This window comes from Anabas testudineus, chromosome 16, assembly GCF_900324465.2.
Source record: "Anabas testudineus chromosome 16, fAnaTes1.2, whole genome shotgun sequence".
In the NCBI taxonomy this organism is placed as follows: Eukaryota; Metazoa; Chordata; class Actinopteri; order Anabantiformes; family Anabantidae; genus Anabas; species Anabas testudineus.
Window position 1 is genome coordinate 1,143,527 of NC_046625.1, and position 17,664 is coordinate 1,161,190.

Here is a 17,664-nt window from a genome sequence, read left to right on the forward strand (position 1 = left end):
TAAATTCTGAGGCATCTTTGAATACATTTTTGTTTTTAAAGCTTCTTTGTAGTAAACTTAAAACATTCAGTTTTTCAAGACGGTGTAACTATCAGTGGACAGTGGGGACCTTTTTATAGAAACAGTAAATCAGTAGCTCGGTATCCGGTTTCATACGATATATGAAGCCAGGTGTAAATGAGAAGCTGTCAGAGTGTTAAATAGTTGCTTCTCCCTGTCTTTCGTTTTTTACAGGCCATCATCATTGTGGTGACAGTTGCCTTTGTCCAGGTGAGTCCAGTTTGGGTGTGTTGGTGTTTCCTGCTAACAAATGTCTTCATTGTAATGGTTCATTATCATCTGAGTTTACTGTTTACAGTGAGTCCTTGATGCTGCACATTTACATAGTGTATATGTTGTCTGTGGATGTGTGGGTGTTTTGAATATATATGTGCATTCAGGAATTTTGCACAGCCATGTTTTTGTTTCTGTGAATCTGGTGGTGGTTGTTCTGACTTGTTTTTCCTCTTTTCGTCCCTTTTGTGTGTGTGTGTGTGTGTGTGTGTGTTTGTAGGAGTATCGCTCAGAAAAGTCTCTAGAAGAGCTCGGGAAGCTGGTGCCGCCAGCATGTCACTGGTGAGAATTTAATCCATGCTGCACTTCTTCTTCTGTGGTTACGAATCTGTTCGTAGGATTAGGTCCAGGTCAACAGGCAGAACAGGGCAGCAACTCTGGTGCAATGTGAACACGACACACATTGTGTTTCCAGAGAACGTTTTAATAGTTATGTCATATGATAATCTGTACTGTTTGTATAGCAAAGTCGCAACACATTTTTTAGTTATTAAATAAATGAAACGGGGATAAGGGGCACAACACATGCAGACAACAAAAAAGCATCTGGAAGAACAGAAACCCTCTTTATCTGTCACATATGGATCAGTTCAGATCTGTCTACCAATAGTTTTACATTTGACCTAAAGTTACTTCCAGTACCAATACTAGTAGTAAAACTAGTCCATGACTGGCCTCCAAATGTTCAGGAACAACTGTTCAGTTCAGTCCCCCATCTGAGAGGATCAGCTCTTTTTATGGATCTGTATTTTCCAGCTAAGTTAAATGCTGTAACATTTCCAAGAAGACCAAACCCACCAACCGACGTATTAATTGTAAAGGAAATGGGGAAAACGTTATTTTCTACACGAAGCTCATACCAGGTCTTTACCAAAGGGAATGTTCTAATGATGTATGTGTTTATTGAACTATACAAGAGAAAGTTATTCAAATGAGAGCACAGTGGCCCAGTGCACAGAACTAATCAAGTCAGTATAAGGAAGTGAACCCTTACCAGTGGTCATGGGTTTTAACCATAATCTAAAAAATATAATATAAAATATAAAAATATACTAATTACTGAGTGGTTCTGTAGTGTGTGAGTGAGTCCGCTCTAAGTTACAAAGAATCCAAATTTCTTTCTAACTCTGGTATTTATGAGCTTATTTTCACTTACATTTTTTTTCCTAAACCTGCCTCAAACATCTTTTAAAACTAGCGTCAGTCTTTCTTTAAATATGTAAGGAACAGCTAAACACAATATCAGTTAATGTTTAGGACAGTAACGGGAACATTCCCATTGGTATCTGGTAATCATGGGGATTTAGGGCTCTTTGAGCTCTGAGGTGTCTGGGCCGTTGCCCACTTTCCACAGTCAGTGATTCATCCTTGCTCTCTCCGTCTCAGTATCAGGGAAGGGCACATGGAGCACCTGTTGGCTAGAGAGCTGGTTCCCGGAGACACCGTCTGTCTGTCGGTGGGAGAGAGAGTCCCAGCAGACGTGCGCCTCTTCGAGGTACAGACACAAACGTTATGTGTTTTATGATCAACACAAACCCCTTGTTCTGTGTTTTGCAGGATTTTATGACCTTTATTTGTGCAGTGCAGGTTTGCTGAACATGAGTTATATTCTTCTAGGAACATCCTGTCAGCTGGAAGCTGCCCAGTACAACAAGTCCTGTTTTTATTTTACGTTTCCAAAACTTTCCTCAAAATGAACTGATACGATTCTGGAACATTCCTGGAAAGGACAGTAATTTAATAAATCGCATGCAGCAACTTGTTGTTCATGAAAGGCATCACATTTTTCCCATGCTGACCCGTTCACCACAACGTTAAAGCCACCATGTGGATTTAAGGTTCGATTGATTTATATTCACTGTGCGGGTAGTTGTCTTTTTTACATCGACCGATGACAACAGGTCATTAGTGACCCTTAAATCGCAGATCTAGGACTACGTTAGTCCTAGATCTTTATTCAGTAAAAGCCTAATGAAATCTTCTTTCTCTGTTTTGATCATTTTACTGTAACTGATGTTATGTCCTTTTATAAGTGATGACCGTTTCTATCTGAAAAGATGAACTGATTTAACCCTGAAACTCTCAGAGGTGGAAGCTTAAAAAAACGAGCATCCAGAGTTAAAGGAAATGAAATGTGGCTGCAAACATCAGCAAAAGCTGGAGAAGTGAAGATGTATCTGGAAAAAAGAATAACCCACAACAATAACCTTCCTCTTTAAAACTAAATGAATGTGTACGGTATATGAATCAGATCCAGGACCACACTTTTTCTACAACTTCATCCAGTAAAATCTTGTAGAAATGTCTGTTTTGACTCATTAATAGCTCAGTGCAGTTTGTGATTAAAGCATAGTTTTGCAGTAAAGATATATATAGATTTAGGTATAAAATGAACAATTTAACAAGGACTCAAGGAGTAAAGTACATGTTGGAGTTTTTTTTTGTTATTGTTTGTTTGTGCTGTTTAGCTTCATGCCATAATTACAGAACCGTGAGAACTTCTACATTCACATTGAAAATATGTGGACAAGACCAGGAATTTCCACCCACTGCCAACTGTGTGTGGAGAAGAGAAACCAATCTAGAAAGACCAAAACTCCTGCAACAAACAGGAATCCACTATGAAATATAGTTTCTATAAAATGCAGGGAATGTGTATATTTTTGAACCTTTAACCTGTTAATGATTTTTAATTTTTTAATTAAAAAAACACTTTTATACGTATGTGGTTCATGTGAAGCCTGAGAATAGTTGGTCTCATGTTTTCATGTGTGTTAATAAGAGGGGGGAAATGATAAAGGATGCATTACAAAGGTAAAGGTTTTTCCTACACTGTATCCAGGTTTCCTTTTTTTACTTTTTGCATCTTGTGCCAAATGTAGATGAAATGATTTGTACACAGACCTGCTCTGTGGTTCAGTCATTCACCACTGTATCTACCTGTGTGCAAACTGTTACCCATCTGTTTCTGTCCTCCACCCCCACAGGCGACTGACCTGTCTGTGGATGAGTCCAGTCTGACGGGGGAGACCACACCCTGCTCCAAGTCCACCTCCCCCCAGCCGGCATCCACCAATGGAGACATCGCCTCACGCAGCAATATTGCCTTTATGGGGACGCTGGTGCGCTGCGGCAAAGCCAAGGTACTCTTATTCAGTATCTTCGTTTTTTTTCTTTCAAGTATTAAATTAGGTTTAGTTTTCTGTTCTGTCAGAAACACTCTGTTCAGCTTTATTTCTTTATTTTATAATATATATATATATATATTTTGTGGAACACAAGATAATGATGAGAGGCTCAGATTTACAGTGTACAGCTTTTTTGTGCTGTGTTTGATTTGGTTTTATTCTGATTCCATCCCACACGGGACCTGGGGATGGATGCACAAACACATAATATTAAATGAGATTAAACAAATTGTAAATAGCATAAAAACAGCCTTCCTCTCCTCTCTGCATTGTTCCTCAGGGCATTGTCATAGGAACCGGAGAGAACTCTGAGTTTGGGGAGGTGTTCAAGATGATGCAAGCAGAGGAGGTATGCTATCTCAATCTGAAACTGAATGGGAATTCCTAAAATGTCAGGTAGTTTTTAAATGGGCCAATGCAGCGGCCTAAGTCAAACAGGTCTGAGCTCAGTCACTGAGTTACTACATCTACAGAGAGAATGTTGATTAAAGAGGTGCATTATTATAATCTGACAATGACTCAAATAAGCATCCTGATGTTGTAATATGTTGGAATATAACACATAATTTAACTGCTTAAATTCAGACACATTTATGTTAAGGACTGAAAGGTCTGTTACACCGCACTGCTCTGTCACACAGAAGGTCAGGATGCGGTGTATATGTGATAACTGACCTGCTTCATGGTGGTGCCTGGGTTTGTCAACTGTTTAGAATTTGAGGAATTTTAGGACCTAAAACACGATAAAGCATAAAGGAAGCCCAGTTAAACAAATCAGTAGGAACTGCACAAGGGTGCTAAAAGGCTCAGCCAGATCTCTATCAAAGTAAAGAAGCGAATCAAACACCAACACAGTTACCAACTAGTCACAAATTGAGTTTTTGTAGCTTTAACTTTAATGTTGGCTTGTAGCAAAAGAAAATTTAACATTTCTAACTTCCATTCAGTTTGGTCTATGTGTTGTTTGACTTGCGTGGAAACATCAGGCCCACAGATGGATGCTGTGATCACATCCTGTTTGTTTTGTTCAGGCTCCAAAAACGCCGCTGCAGAAGAGCATGGACCTGCTGGGGAAGCAGCTCTCACTTTATTCCTTTGGCATCATAGGTTGGTTTACTTTGCAAACATCAGTCCTGTATTCACCTTCCACATTATCTACAAGGATTTGGTTTAATGCGTGTCCTGTCTGTGTTTCAGGGGTCATCATGCTCGTGGGCTGGCTGCAGGGAAAGAGGATTCTGGACATGTTCACTATCGGAGTCAGGTAGAAATCAGCTGCTCCGTGTATCTCTAAGAGGTTTTATAGCTTCACATGAGGTCAGTGAGATCAGAGACAACTGATTAGCTCTTGTAGTAGTTAGACCGTAAATCAAAGTCTGTGGCAAAGTTGCTGACAATGGCAATAAAATAATCTTCCTGTGTTGTGGTTTTCTTGCAGTGTTTTGCACAGACCTGGACAATCTGAACCTGAACTTTTCAAACCACTGTTAATTTGTCAACAATGTGAAAACTGAATATGTTACAGAACAAAACACTAAAACATAATAAGGCAACACATGCGGTTCTTCCTGCTGTAGAATTTTGGGGTGCTTGTGGTTCAGAAGCTAATCACTGGGCCAGACATTCGAACCACAGCTGCTCCTGTTCACGTTGAAGCGACTTGGTTTAGGTATCTACTGTAATGTGTGTATATAGGAGTAAATGGTGACTGTCAGTCAATATTTCACTTCTGTTATCAGATTATAACAGATTATAACTGACCTTTGGAGTGATTGTTATTATGGTGGCTGTATTTCCTTTAGGTCCCGGTTACTGTCCACAGCTGCACTCTTGAAGCTGACACTGACTAATACACTGCTACTGTTCAGTTGAAATGTCATAGAAAAGTCTTGAAACAGTAAAAGTGATCAGTAAATATGTAATTATCCATTCGCTTGACTCTCCTTCAGTCTGGCGGTAGCAGCCATCCCAGAGGGTTTACCCATCGTGGTGACGGTGACACTGGCGCTTGGTGTGATGCGAATGGTGAAGAAAAGAGCCATCGTCAAGAAGCTCCCCATCGTAGAAACTCTGGGTATGATACAACACTTTGTAGTTTTGTCACATCACCCAACATTTAACCCGTTCTGAAGAAAATATTACAGCATGGGACTAGAAAAGTTGTCTAGTTGTTTTTAGGATGGTTTTTTGACTTTGTGTGAGCAGTAACAATTCTCTGTTGTTTTCTCTGTCAGGCTGCTGTAATGTGATCTGTTCAGACAAGACGGGAACTCTGACGAAGAATGAGATGACCGTTACCCAGCTCTTCTCATCAGACGGACTTCACGCTGAGGTCTGAAACCACCTCAGGTTTCACTCATCAGAAACATAAACCTCACCCTTAACACCTGCATCACAGGCATTTAGATGTTCCAAGTTAAAAGACGTACAGACCAAACAAAGACACAGGTGTCAGTTTTTGGCCTTTTTAACGGTGACATTTAATTTACTACTGTAGATAAAAGTCCACCTGAGACTCTTGTGCCACTTCTGCAGTCCCAGAATAATATTGTACTAAGGCAAGCTTGAAAAAGAGAATTTCTTTAAAGGTGCGCTTTATTTCTCCAGTGTTCTCACATCCTGGGTGAAAACATTCATTGGTGTGTGTATGTGTGGAAAGCAGGAACAGATTTCATGACCTAGAAATATTTAAATCTATATTTAGACACCCTAATTTTGTGTTAAGACCAGCTAAACAATATCTAACTATTCCTTTAATGTCTGTGTGGAATCAAAAGTGTACAGTTAGTTTCTGAGTTTGTGCTGAGGAAATTATTCAGAATAATCTCTTTAACATTGGTTTCATTCTCTTTGCTGCATTTCTTTAAAAAGAAGCTCCACTTCCAGTTTATGATGAGAACACTATTAAGGCTACTGTTCAGTTTTCTGCAAGGTTCTTAAAGTAAAATTACCATTTTGGTTATTGTGGAAATCACTGCTGAGAAATTGGATCACAGCTGAAACCTGAGAAAGGTTCAGTCATTTTCCTGCAGCCCTGAGAGAACAGACGACCCACTTCCTTCATTTGGAAATCCCAGCTGGATAAATGGGTCAGGTGACAGAGGAACAGGACACATTTTCTGGTTTAAACCTGCCTAAACCACTGTCTGTGTCACAGATATAAAGGTGACTGCTGTCAGAGCTCACTGAGGCCAAAGGGTCACTCATCAAAGTCATGACATGAAGTTTTTATGTGAAGATTGACGAAACATAACACTAACCTTAATTTCTAAATGAGCAGTCTGGTTTTCCTTGTTTAATAATATTTTTTTGGTTTTAATTGTACTTCTGTTTGATTTTGTTTTGTCGACCTGCAGGTTACAGGCGTCGGCTACAACGGAGCAGGAGAGGTTTTACTGGACGGAGAGATCGTCCACGGCTTCTCCTGTTCTTCCATCAGTAAGATCGTGGAGGTGAGCTGACTGACAGAAAAACCTCTGAAGAATCATTTCAGTTTTTCCTAATTTTAAAACTTTGTTAAACTGGATAGAATAAGTTATGGTTCACAAATCAAAACATAGAAATCAAAAAATGCTGTTTTAAAATGACAAGCCATCTGTAACAGAGGAAAGGCTTCTCAAAGAGCAGATACAAGTTGACATGTTTATGTGACGGCAGGTCGGCTGTGTGTGTAACGACTCCGTGATCAGGAATCACAATCTCCTGGGACGGCCGACAGAGGGAGCGCTCATCGCTCTCGCCATGAAGGTAAAAACACTAAAACCTTTGAGTTACAGTCAGGAGGCAGAGCTGAAGATGTTGGGGTGGTTTGAACATGTTCAGAGGAGAGATTGTGAACATATCAGTAAACAGAGGCTGAGGTTGGAGCTGGAAGGCAGGAGGTGTAGAGGAGACCAAAGAGGAGATTTATGGATGTATTGAGAGAGGACATGGAATTAGTTGGTTAGAGAGAAGAGGCTGCAGAGGACAGGGTTAAATGGAGGCAGAAGATTTGCTGTGGAGACCACTGAAAGGGAACGGTGGAATTATGTTATTAATAACATGAAAACAGCCCATGGCAAATTATCAGCATCAGATTTTTAGATATCCAAATATCTGTGTGGCGAATGTATGTGAACCTATGAGGTTTAAGCTCTGTCTAATTAAAAAAAAGAGAAATCTGGACCTTTACCATCAAAGTCTGATCTTAACTACACATATTTGTACAAGTGACTCAGGCTTCAAACCACATTTGTGGAAAGCTTTGAAGAACTGATGCTCAACATAAAGTGAATCACACGGTATAGACAACAACCGTAAACAAAAAGGAAAAGTCCATCGGCTGAAGGACGGTTAAAGCAGAAGAAATGTGTTGGAATGAGTCAAAGTCCTGATCTTCATCCTACAGAATGCTAAATAAGGACCAGAAGCAGACAGCACTCTTAGTTTTGGGTCATATTTGTGCCAAAATAGAGAAAATCTGTTCACAAACTTTCAAGCAGTTCTATTAGACACAGAGTTAGCTCTGGAAATATAGTTTTATATCCAGCTTTCTCCCTCTCAGGACATCAGACCAAAGCAAACCATGTCCTCCATGTTGCATCATCTCGTACTGAAGAAAAGTCTGATGATGAAAGGATGGATCTGAGCTTGAAGGACAAAGTTGCTTCCAGAACACGCTGTCATCTTTTCATATCTTCCAGCTCCAGGCCCGTCCTCCGTCTGCCCTTTATCGGTGCATCTGGGGAGATGAGTCATGCAGCTTGTGCATGACTGTTAATGACTATTTGCAGACATTAAAGCTTACTGATTGTTAATGTTTAATTATTTTTGATTGCTGTGTATGGATCAGAGTGTGCTTTCGGGGGGGGGTAAGCGATCCATTCTGTGCGTCACATACTTTATATTTAAATGTGCCAAGCTGCTGGGTAATGTGAAGTGATTGTTTGGGAGCTTGGTTAGTCTCCCGCCGTGGACTAGTCAATATCAGTAAGAAACTGAGTCACTGGTAGATTGGATTTGTGTTTTTCAATTCCACTGTTTCAGCATTTCCATTAAGCTGAATCCTAATTATTGTTCATTACATCAAATCCCATTTCTGATTCAAAACATTCATACATTTTTTGGCAGTAGCCACTAATGTGTGTTTGAGCAACTAAATATTTTTAGCTTACGCCCTCATCAGGGAGAAACCTGAGAAACCCAGGCTGATGAGGTTAACATCCAGTTTAGTCATATCTAAGCCATCAACTGTGTCACCTGCACTTAATGTTTGTCATTACAGCTTCATCTTGTGGTTGAAACCAAAACTGAATGACAAAACCTACAGGAACTCATCACAGTGACCAAACAAAACATCTCAATTTGAGCTCTTTATTCCAGTCTTAGATCCTTTCTTGTGTCTTACTGATTTCTTGTCAAAACGTGCTGTAGACATAAATAGACCTCAAGTCTCCAGGCAGCTGTGTAGCAGCAAACTACTCTGTGATGCAGCTGTTTGTGATGCAGCTGTTTGTGATGCAGCTGTTTGTTTTTTGCAGCTGGGTCTGGAGAGTCTGCAGCAGGAGTACGTGCGTCTAGAGGAGCATCCTTTCACCTCAGAGAAGAAGTGGATGGCTGTTCGCTGTGTTCACCGTACTCAGCAGGTCCGTGCAGCCACTTCCTGTAATCAGTAATTAAGAGACTTCTCTTTTGTCTCCACATAATGAGCAGCCTCAGCTTGATCGAGAGTTTCATTACTAATCTGCTGTTTGCAGCAATTTAATTTTGGTATAAACTCAAACTTTTTAGAGCTGTTTCACCATCAGAGGTGGCTGTAGTTTGATTAGATGATATTTGAAAGTCACATTCTCTACTAGAGCAGCTTCGAGAGTTGTTCTCAGCTGACTAATAGCCACATGCTGTAAGTTCTTTATTTATTTTGTGATTTAAATTCTCAAAAAGTGCATTGGCTCTAGAACACTGGTCTTATAGTTAAAATAACATAATGATAAATGTCAGATTTAACTAAATTTACTCATAATCATCAAGTCGGTAGCTGCTCTTTATTACAATAATATAAAATAAAAAAGAGGTCCCTCAATTTAAAGGATTAAAAAAACACAAGGTTTTTCTAACTTCAAACTCTAAATGTTTGGCTGTTTCTCTGAATATCTATTGTATTTTATCCAGTAATGACTCTTGCGCTGTCGTTTATCCGCGCAGGACAAACCTGGAGTTTACTTCATGAAGGGAGCTTACGAGCAGGTGATTCGCTTCTGCAGTTTCTACAACAGCAGAGGAACCTCCCTGCCCCTCAACCACCAGCAGAGGGAGCTGTACCAGCAGCAGATCAGCTACATGGGCTCTGCTGGGCTCAGAGGTAAAAGCACCACTTCATTAGTCACTTTCATTCTGTATCTGACTGAAACATTAAAACATGCTCACTCTGCCTTTTCTTTCAGTGCTGGCGTTTGCTTCGGGAGCTGAGATGGGGAACCTGACTTTCCTGGGTCTGGTTGGCATCATCGACCCTCCCAGGTCAGGGGTCAAAGAGGCCGTGGGCACGCTGATCAGCTCTGGAGTCGCTGTCAAGATGATCACAGGAGACTCGCAGGAGACCGCCGTTTCTATAGGTCAGAGGCAGGAACCAGCTTTATAATAGATTTTACTGACAGGGTTTTAAAATGTTTTCACTGGAAAGATATTTTAAGAGTGGAACAATATTTATCATTACTCTTTAGCAGATGCTTTATCATTGAAATGACATTAGTGAATATGTCTTTGTAGTGCAGCTTTATTTCAACAGTTTTATCAAAAATATTATGATAGTATGATCCATAGCTCAAAAATGTCAGGGAGGGAAACTACAGAACTGAACACGTCTACCACTGATCTAAAATTAAAATCTTCTCCTGCCTGAACAAGCAAGCACTGTTTAATTCATACACCTGGGTGCATAAATATAATGCAAACATGTTGGACAGAAATCTTAACTGAGCTAAGTTGGACTTTGAATTTAAAACACAATGTGAAAAAAAGAAAGTAAATTATTTTAAGTATCATGCTCAAAGCAAATAAAATGAATCATTGAGTGGTTAGAAGAAAATCTTACATACAACAGTAAGGAAATGCGGCATTTATTTTGGATCTTTTATTAATGCTTCTAGCTTGAATATTCAGAAAAACATGTTTTAGAGAATAAATACAAATTAGGCTGAGTTTGCAGAATTATCTGACGAATGTTGACCTGTTACAGCCTGAGAGAGAAAAGAAATATTCATCATTTTTACAATTATTAAATGTTTCACTGAGCATCGCAGCTCTTCTTTGTGATTATTTACCACCCGTGTGAAACACGTAAAAGTCTTCACTTTGTCTGTGGGGTTCTGTCTTCCTCTCTGCAGCCAGTCGACTGGGTCTGTACACTAAAGGCTGTCAGTGTTTGTCTGGAGAAGAAGTGGATCATCTCGACCTACAGCAGCTTTCACACATCGTCTCCAGAGTGAGAACACACACACACACACACACAGCTGCATCCACACCATCTATCATCTTCTTTGATTCTTCTAACATGTTGAATATATATTCAGGATTTAAAACCCTCTTTCTCTTGGGATGTTTGGTTGTTTTTTCTTTGCAGTGGACTTAAAGTTTTCCAGAAGCAATATAAGATCCCTGTTAAAAGTTATTTTATTCAGTGTTTCTTGGGTCACAGAGCTTCAACATCCAAACCTTTGATTAAGTCTATAACATACTGTACCTGATGCAGAATGATTGCAACTGCAGTTTTTAGAGTAAATATCACACAACACACTGTATAGTTTTATTACTTTTCAGCTTTTTGTTCTTTCTCCACAGATCGCTGTATTTTATCGTGCCAGTCCCAGACACAAACTGAAGATCGTCAAGGTGAGAGAAAGGTTTGGTCCAGTGAGAGAGCAGAGAGGTTTTTAAGATCAGATTTCTGCTGTAATATATCATATGTCAGAAAAGGGAAAGAAATCTAGATAATTCTAGGTATGAAACAAAGCTCCAATCCTGTATTTAAATACAACCAATTCGGGACTTAAACCAAAACTCAGAAAATATGTGGTGTTTAATTCCAACTGACATTTGCATGAATTGCTTATTTGAGTCCTTTGATGGGTTTTAACATATATGAATAAAGAAAATTCCACCTCAAAATTCAGCATAGCACGGTGCCTTTGAATGAAAAACAATATTGCACTTTTTTTTCCAAAACCATTATTATCAGTAAAATGTTCACGGGGATGTTTAGAACAGAAGTCAGTAGAATTACTCCAAATAAACCAGCGGAACATAATGTCTCTACAGTCCCTCCAGAACATCGGTGCTGTGGTGGCCATGACGGGTGATGGTGTCAACGATGCTGTGGCTCTGAAGGCTGCTGACATCGGCGTAGCGATGGGTCAGACGGGCACTGACGTCTGCAAGGAAGCCGCCGACATGATCCTGGTAGATGACGACTTCCAGACCATCATGTGAGTCACTACATCAGCACTTTTTTACCTGCTGTTTAGATCTTCAGGCAGAAAACAGTCACCTGATGCACTCTGGGAGTTCTGGTTGGGGTCAGGTCTGCAGGTCTCAGGCTCACTGCACTGAGCCAGCGTTTCCTTTGGTTCATCATCACCAGCTCTGCTTACTTTCATTTACGGAACATTAATCGTCTCTATCCCTCCCTCACCTTCAATACGACTTCCATCCTTGTTCATTGTCTTGTCACCTCTCGTATCGACTACTGCAACTCTCTTCTGCCTCCCCAAAAAATTGCTTCATAAGCGGCAACTGGTCCAAAACTCAGCCGCTCGCATCATCACCAAAACCTCCACTTCTGAACACATTACCCCTGTCCTACAACAACTTCAGTGGCTCCTGGTTAAAAACAGAATTGACTTTAAAATCCTCCTGTATGCCTTTAAGGCCATTCACAACCTAGCCCCCTCCGCCATCCACCTCCCTCAATATCCCCCGTGCCCATCTTAGCACCATGGGGAGCAGAGCTTTCAGCCGTCTTGTCCCTACTCTTTGGAATTCATTACCACAGGACATTCGTAACACTGACTCTCTTCCTATTTTCAAATCCAAACTCAAACCTGCCTGTTTAAGATTGCCTACTTGCTGTAATCTGCATTTGTGCTTGTATAGACTGTTTTGTCCTGTATTGATTTATTTTTGATTGTACAGTGTCCTTGAGTACTCTGAAAGGCGCTTTTAAATAAAAATGTATTATTATTATTATTTATCTGAGAAACCAGTAAATAAAGAGAAACAGAAACAAAGGGTATAAGGTGAAAACTGACTGTATCTACTGTTAAAACAGACTTCTTAATGTGAGAGTTATCATTTACATAACAATAGGCTTGTTTATAAGAAACATAAAAAGTGAAAAATGTCTGTTCCCTCCTTTCAGGTCGGCCATCGAGGAAGGAAAGGGGATTTACAATAACATCAAAAACTTTGTCCGCTTTCAGCTGAGCACGTGAGTGAACACACGGTGTCTCACAGTCACAATCACATTTGTTCTGCTGATGTTTCAAGTGTCCGCTCTGTCTCTTCCTGCTGGTCTTCAGGAGCATTGCAGCTCTGACGCTCATCTCTTTGGCGACGCTGATGAACTTCCCCAACCCACTAAACGCAATGCAGATCCTGTGGATCAACATCATCATGGACGGACCTCCTGCTCAGAGGTACAGCATTAACATGAGAACTGTTGTGCACCTGTAATTGTACTAGTGTTTAAACCCTCTACTGTTACGTACAGTGGCAAGAAAAACTATGTGAACCTTTTTATTTTCATGGTTTTCTGCATTAATTTGTCATAAAATGTGCTCTGATCTTCATAAAGTCACAACAATAGAAAATAATACTACACAAACACAAATTATATATTTTCCTGTTTTATTGAACATAACATGTAAACATTCACAGTGCAGGGTGGAAAAAGTATGTGAATATTGGATGTGTTGCTGAAAGCTGTCCTGCCCTTTAAAAACACACCAGTTTTGGGTTTACTGGTTTCAAGAAGCACTGCCTGATGTGAACCATGCCTCGCAGAAGAGTGCTCTCAGAAGACCTACGATCAAGAATTGTTGACTTGCATGAAGCTGGGATAGGTTACAAAAGTATCTCCAAAAGCCTTGATGTTCATGTGTCCACAGTAAGACAGACTGTCTACAAATGGAGGAAGTTCAGGACTGTTGCTACTCTCCCTAGGCGTGGTCGTCCTGTAAAGATGACTGCAAGAGCACAGTGCAGAATGCTGAATGAGGTAAAGAAGAATCCTAGAGTGTCAGCTAAAGACTTACAGAAATCTCTGGCACATGCTAACATTTTTGTTGACACATCTACAATAAGGAAAACGTTAAACAAGAATGGAGTATATGGGAGGACACCACGGAGGAAGCCATTGCTGTCCAAAAAAAATATTGCAGCACGTTTGAAGTTTGCAAAGACCACCTGGATGTTCCACAGCACTGCTGGCGAAATATTTTGTGGACAGATGAAATCAAAATTGAGTTGTTTTTCAAGAACACACAACACTATGTGTGGAGAAGAAAAGGCACAGCACACCAACATCAAAACCTCATCCCCACTGTAAAACATAGTGGAGGGAGCATCATGGTTTGGGGCTGCTTTGCTGCCTCAGGGCCTGGACGGATTGTTGTCATTGATGGAAAAATGAATTCCAGAGTTTATCAAGACATTTTGCAGGAAAACGTAAGACCATCTGTCCCCAACTGAAGCTCCACAGAGGATGGGTGATGCAACAGGACAATGATCCAAAGCATACAAGTAATTCAACAAAAGAATAGATTCAACAGAACAAAATACACCTTCTGGAGTGGCCCAGACACAGTCCTGACCTGATTGAAATGCTGTGGCATGACCTTAAGAGAGCCATTCACACCAGACATCCCAAAAATATTACTACACTGAAACAGTTTTGTGAAGAGGAGTGGTCCAAAATTACTCCAGATTGTCTCCACGTTTCCTCCAGACTACAGGAAACGTTTGGTTGAGGTTATTGCTGCCAAAGAAGGGTCAACTAGTTATTAAGTCCAGGGTTCACATACTTTTTCCACCCTGCACTGTGAATGTTTACATGTTATGTTCAATAGAAACATGAAAACATATAATGTTTGTGAACTATTATTTTCAGCAGACTGTGTTTTTCTACTGTTGTGAGTTAGATGAAGATCGGAGCACAATTTATGACAAATTAATGCAGAAAACCATGAAATTCCAGGTTCCTGGTTTTTCTTGCCACCGTATGATTTAGGATTTCAGTGAACTTGCTGTACGTAGTCTTACTTGGACTTTCAACATTTCTAAAATAACATGTTAAACATAAAAGAGTTTAAGGGCGTCAGAGGTAATTTAAGTAAACTTTAGTTCGCTTTAACAACAACAGAAGGAAAGTTACTAATGCTACCACTACAGAGGTCAAACATAGAAACTGTGTGTGACAGTAGTGTTTTGTTTTCAGTTTGGGGGTGGAGCCCGTGGATGGGGATGTTATCAGAAAACCTCCTCGTAACGTGAGAGACAGCATCATCACCCGCAGCCTGATTGTCAAAGTCCTGGTGTCGGCATTCATCATCGTCTGTGGGACTCTGTTTGTCTTCTGGAGAGAGGTGAGGTGTCCTACACAGCTGCTATTTGTCTTTTAGAGCTGTCAGATACTGACAGCGGCTTTCAGGACTGTGTTTTGGCAGCAGGTAATCAAATGTTTCCTGATCTCTGGTTTTGCTGATTACTTGTTTTTCTACAAGATAACAGTCAAAACTTGTTTTTTATCAAGTTATTAACGGAAATGTTGAAAATGTAGATGTTTTGTCATTGTGGTTTGTTTTTCAGTTGCAGGACAACGTGATCACTCCTCGAGACACGACCATGACCTTCACCTGCTTCGTCTTTTTTGACATGTTCAACGCCCTGAGCTCCCGGTCGCAGGTAGCCGTCACACACACAAACACCTGAGAAACAAGTCAGAGACTTTCTCACCTGTTGTTCTCCGTAACCTGAGCTGCAAAACTGACGTAAGACAAGAAGTCACCTTTAAACTGCTTTTTCAGCACTGCCTCCCAACAGTATCTACATGCTCATATGTACACGAGCACAGGTCTTTGTTGCCGTTACATTTATCTCCTCCACTGTGGTTCTGAAGCTTGCAGAATTTGAATTTGTCTTTATTATCAATTTCTCTAGTAAATAAAAAGCTAGGAGACAATAGTAACGTGAACGATCTGCACACGGGTGTATTGCTGTATCTGATGTTGTCTCGTTGCTCTCAGACTCGTATGGTCCACGAGATGGGTCTGTGCAGCAACAGGACCTTCTGTTTCGCCGTCCTGGCCTCGATCATGGGCCAGCTCCTCGTCATCTACTTCCCTCCTCTGCAGAACATCTTCCAGACAGAAAGCCTCAGCATCTTTGGTAAATGCTACGTCTTATTATCAGACACAATGTCCTGTTTGACATGTGTCTCTGAACAGCTTGATTTCAGCGAATAAGACTTGTAAGAGGTGTCTACGTTCCTCAGCCTCCAATCCTAACAGCTGTTTCACTTACTTTTTCCACCACCCCCTGTTGTTTAAAGGATGTGTTTAAAAAAAAAATGTGAAAGGTCAGGGCTGTTTGCTCGGTCAGCTGAGAAATATTATTTGTTTTTTTTCTTGCCGCTCTTGTAACGGTGTACAAACTTATCATGTTATTAGAAGAACAACAAACACTAGTTTATTTCCTTCATTTCCACTGATCACTGTGTCGATGTGTTCATGCAGACCTGCTGTTCCTGGTTGGCCTCACCTCCTCTGTCTGTGTGGTGTCGGAGATCATTAAGAAGGTGGAGAGGTGGAGGGGAGCTGAGAAGACCCCGCCTACTGACTGCTTCCATGAGGTATGACCCTCCCCTCCTGCTGATTGAGCCAACGGACTCAGATGTTTGCAAAGGAAGAAGAAGAGGATGATGATGAAGGTGATAGTTTTAGGATCTCACAGCTGATGACACTAACTATTTAAGACTTTTAGGATTTGTGGGATTTTCCTGTGAGATCCTTAGAAACATGGAGAAACTCTGGTCTGGGACTGGAGGATGCTCTTACAGGTGGGGTGACGAGTTAGTGGACTGGACTTTTGTTAAACTGAGAGGACAAGGTGTCTGTTGGACATCTGACCTGTTCTCTGTGTCTTTACTACCAAACCTCGCAGCATCGATCCCGTTTAGCTCGTTCCCCCTCCACACTCGGCCTCAGTGTAGATTCCCGACCGTAGCTTTGGGGAAACCGCCACGGACCGACGTCCGGCACATTATTTAGGATCTACTGTAAGATAATCCTCTGAAGAATCAAAGTCTAGAGATGTGTGCAATTCTTTGTTCTCTTCCCGTCTTCTTTTGAATCGATCATATGGAAGGTGTTGACCACTGTTCAGCTTGTTTTTCATGGTTGAAACACGCAGAAGGATTTGATTTAATTCCTCTAAAGGTGGGTTTACGTCACATGGTGGAGGTGTAACAGTACAAATAACTCAGTGTTTTCCTTTAGATTAATGCAGTGAAACAATCGCACAGTTATCGAAAAGACGAGCTACGTCCACATACAGTATATAAAGATTGCTACGATTCTGGTCACATCTTCTTCAATGAATCACTCCTGTGGTTGTAAGAACAGGGTATCATTTTCATTTTTTTATGCTAGGGCTGATTTCTTACCCGAGGTTCAGCACAGATACCAAAACCAGTTTTTTCACTCTGTAATATAAATATAATCATATTTTTACAAGCCCCTTTTTATTTATCTAAACAAGCCAAAGTTCTTCTTAAAACATGATTTAAAATGAATATTTCTCTATTGAATTGAATATTTGTGGCTAACCTATTTAGTTATTTATTATGATTTTATTTCTCTTTGAATTTTGATTTAAATACTGCCTGTAGATCTGCACACACACAAGTATAAGAAAAACTAAAGCAGAAATACTGAAACGTATTGTGGAAAAACAAACCTTTCTAAATGTATTAAATCATTTTGTGTTCATTCAGGATCTGAAGTGTCGTCAAACTGGTAATATTATGTGTAAAATCAGGACTTTTCTAAAGGTTATGTAGTCCGTCCTGTCAGTCAAGTACTAAATGGCTTTTTGCAACTGTCTTTTTAGT

General features: G+C 40.4%; 1 protein-coding gene across 1 annotated transcript in view; it reads left to right on the top strand.

Moving 5' to 3' along the window:
- Positions 1-17,326, top strand: part of atp2c1 (ATPase secretory pathway Ca2+ transporting 1) — a 37,015-nt gene extending 19,689 nt beyond the window's left edge. The window contains exons 5-27 of the mRNA XM_026369824.1: positions 235-270; positions 554-615; positions 1,720-1,828; positions 3,321-3,476; positions 3,802-3,870; positions 4,553-4,628; positions 4,719-4,785; positions 5,471-5,595; positions 5,756-5,853; positions 6,878-6,973; positions 7,179-7,268; positions 9,041-9,145; positions 9,705-9,861; positions 9,944-10,114; positions 10,886-10,983; positions 11,340-11,390; positions 11,817-11,983; positions 12,916-12,984; positions 13,076-13,192; positions 14,992-15,139; positions 15,363-15,458; positions 15,800-15,941; positions 16,289-17,326. Of these exons, the coding sequence (XP_026225609.1) occupies positions 235-270; positions 554-615; positions 1,720-1,828; positions 3,321-3,476; positions 3,802-3,870; positions 4,553-4,628; positions 4,719-4,785; positions 5,471-5,595; positions 5,756-5,853; positions 6,878-6,973; positions 7,179-7,268; positions 9,041-9,145; positions 9,705-9,861; positions 9,944-10,114; positions 10,886-10,983; positions 11,340-11,390; positions 11,817-11,983; positions 12,916-12,984; positions 13,076-13,192; positions 14,992-15,139; positions 15,363-15,458; positions 15,800-15,941; positions 16,289-16,410 (2,427 nt within the window). The 3' untranslated portion in view covers positions 16,411-17,326. The remainder of the gene's footprint in view (positions 1-234; positions 271-553; positions 616-1,719; positions 1,829-3,320; positions 3,477-3,801; positions 3,871-4,552; positions 4,629-4,718; positions 4,786-5,470; positions 5,596-5,755; positions 5,854-6,877; positions 6,974-7,178; positions 7,269-9,040; positions 9,146-9,704; positions 9,862-9,943; positions 10,115-10,885; positions 10,984-11,339; positions 11,391-11,816; positions 11,984-12,915; positions 12,985-13,075; positions 13,193-14,991; positions 15,140-15,362; positions 15,459-15,799; positions 15,942-16,288) is intronic.
- The last annotated feature ends 338 nt before the right edge of the window (positions 17,327-17,664 follow it).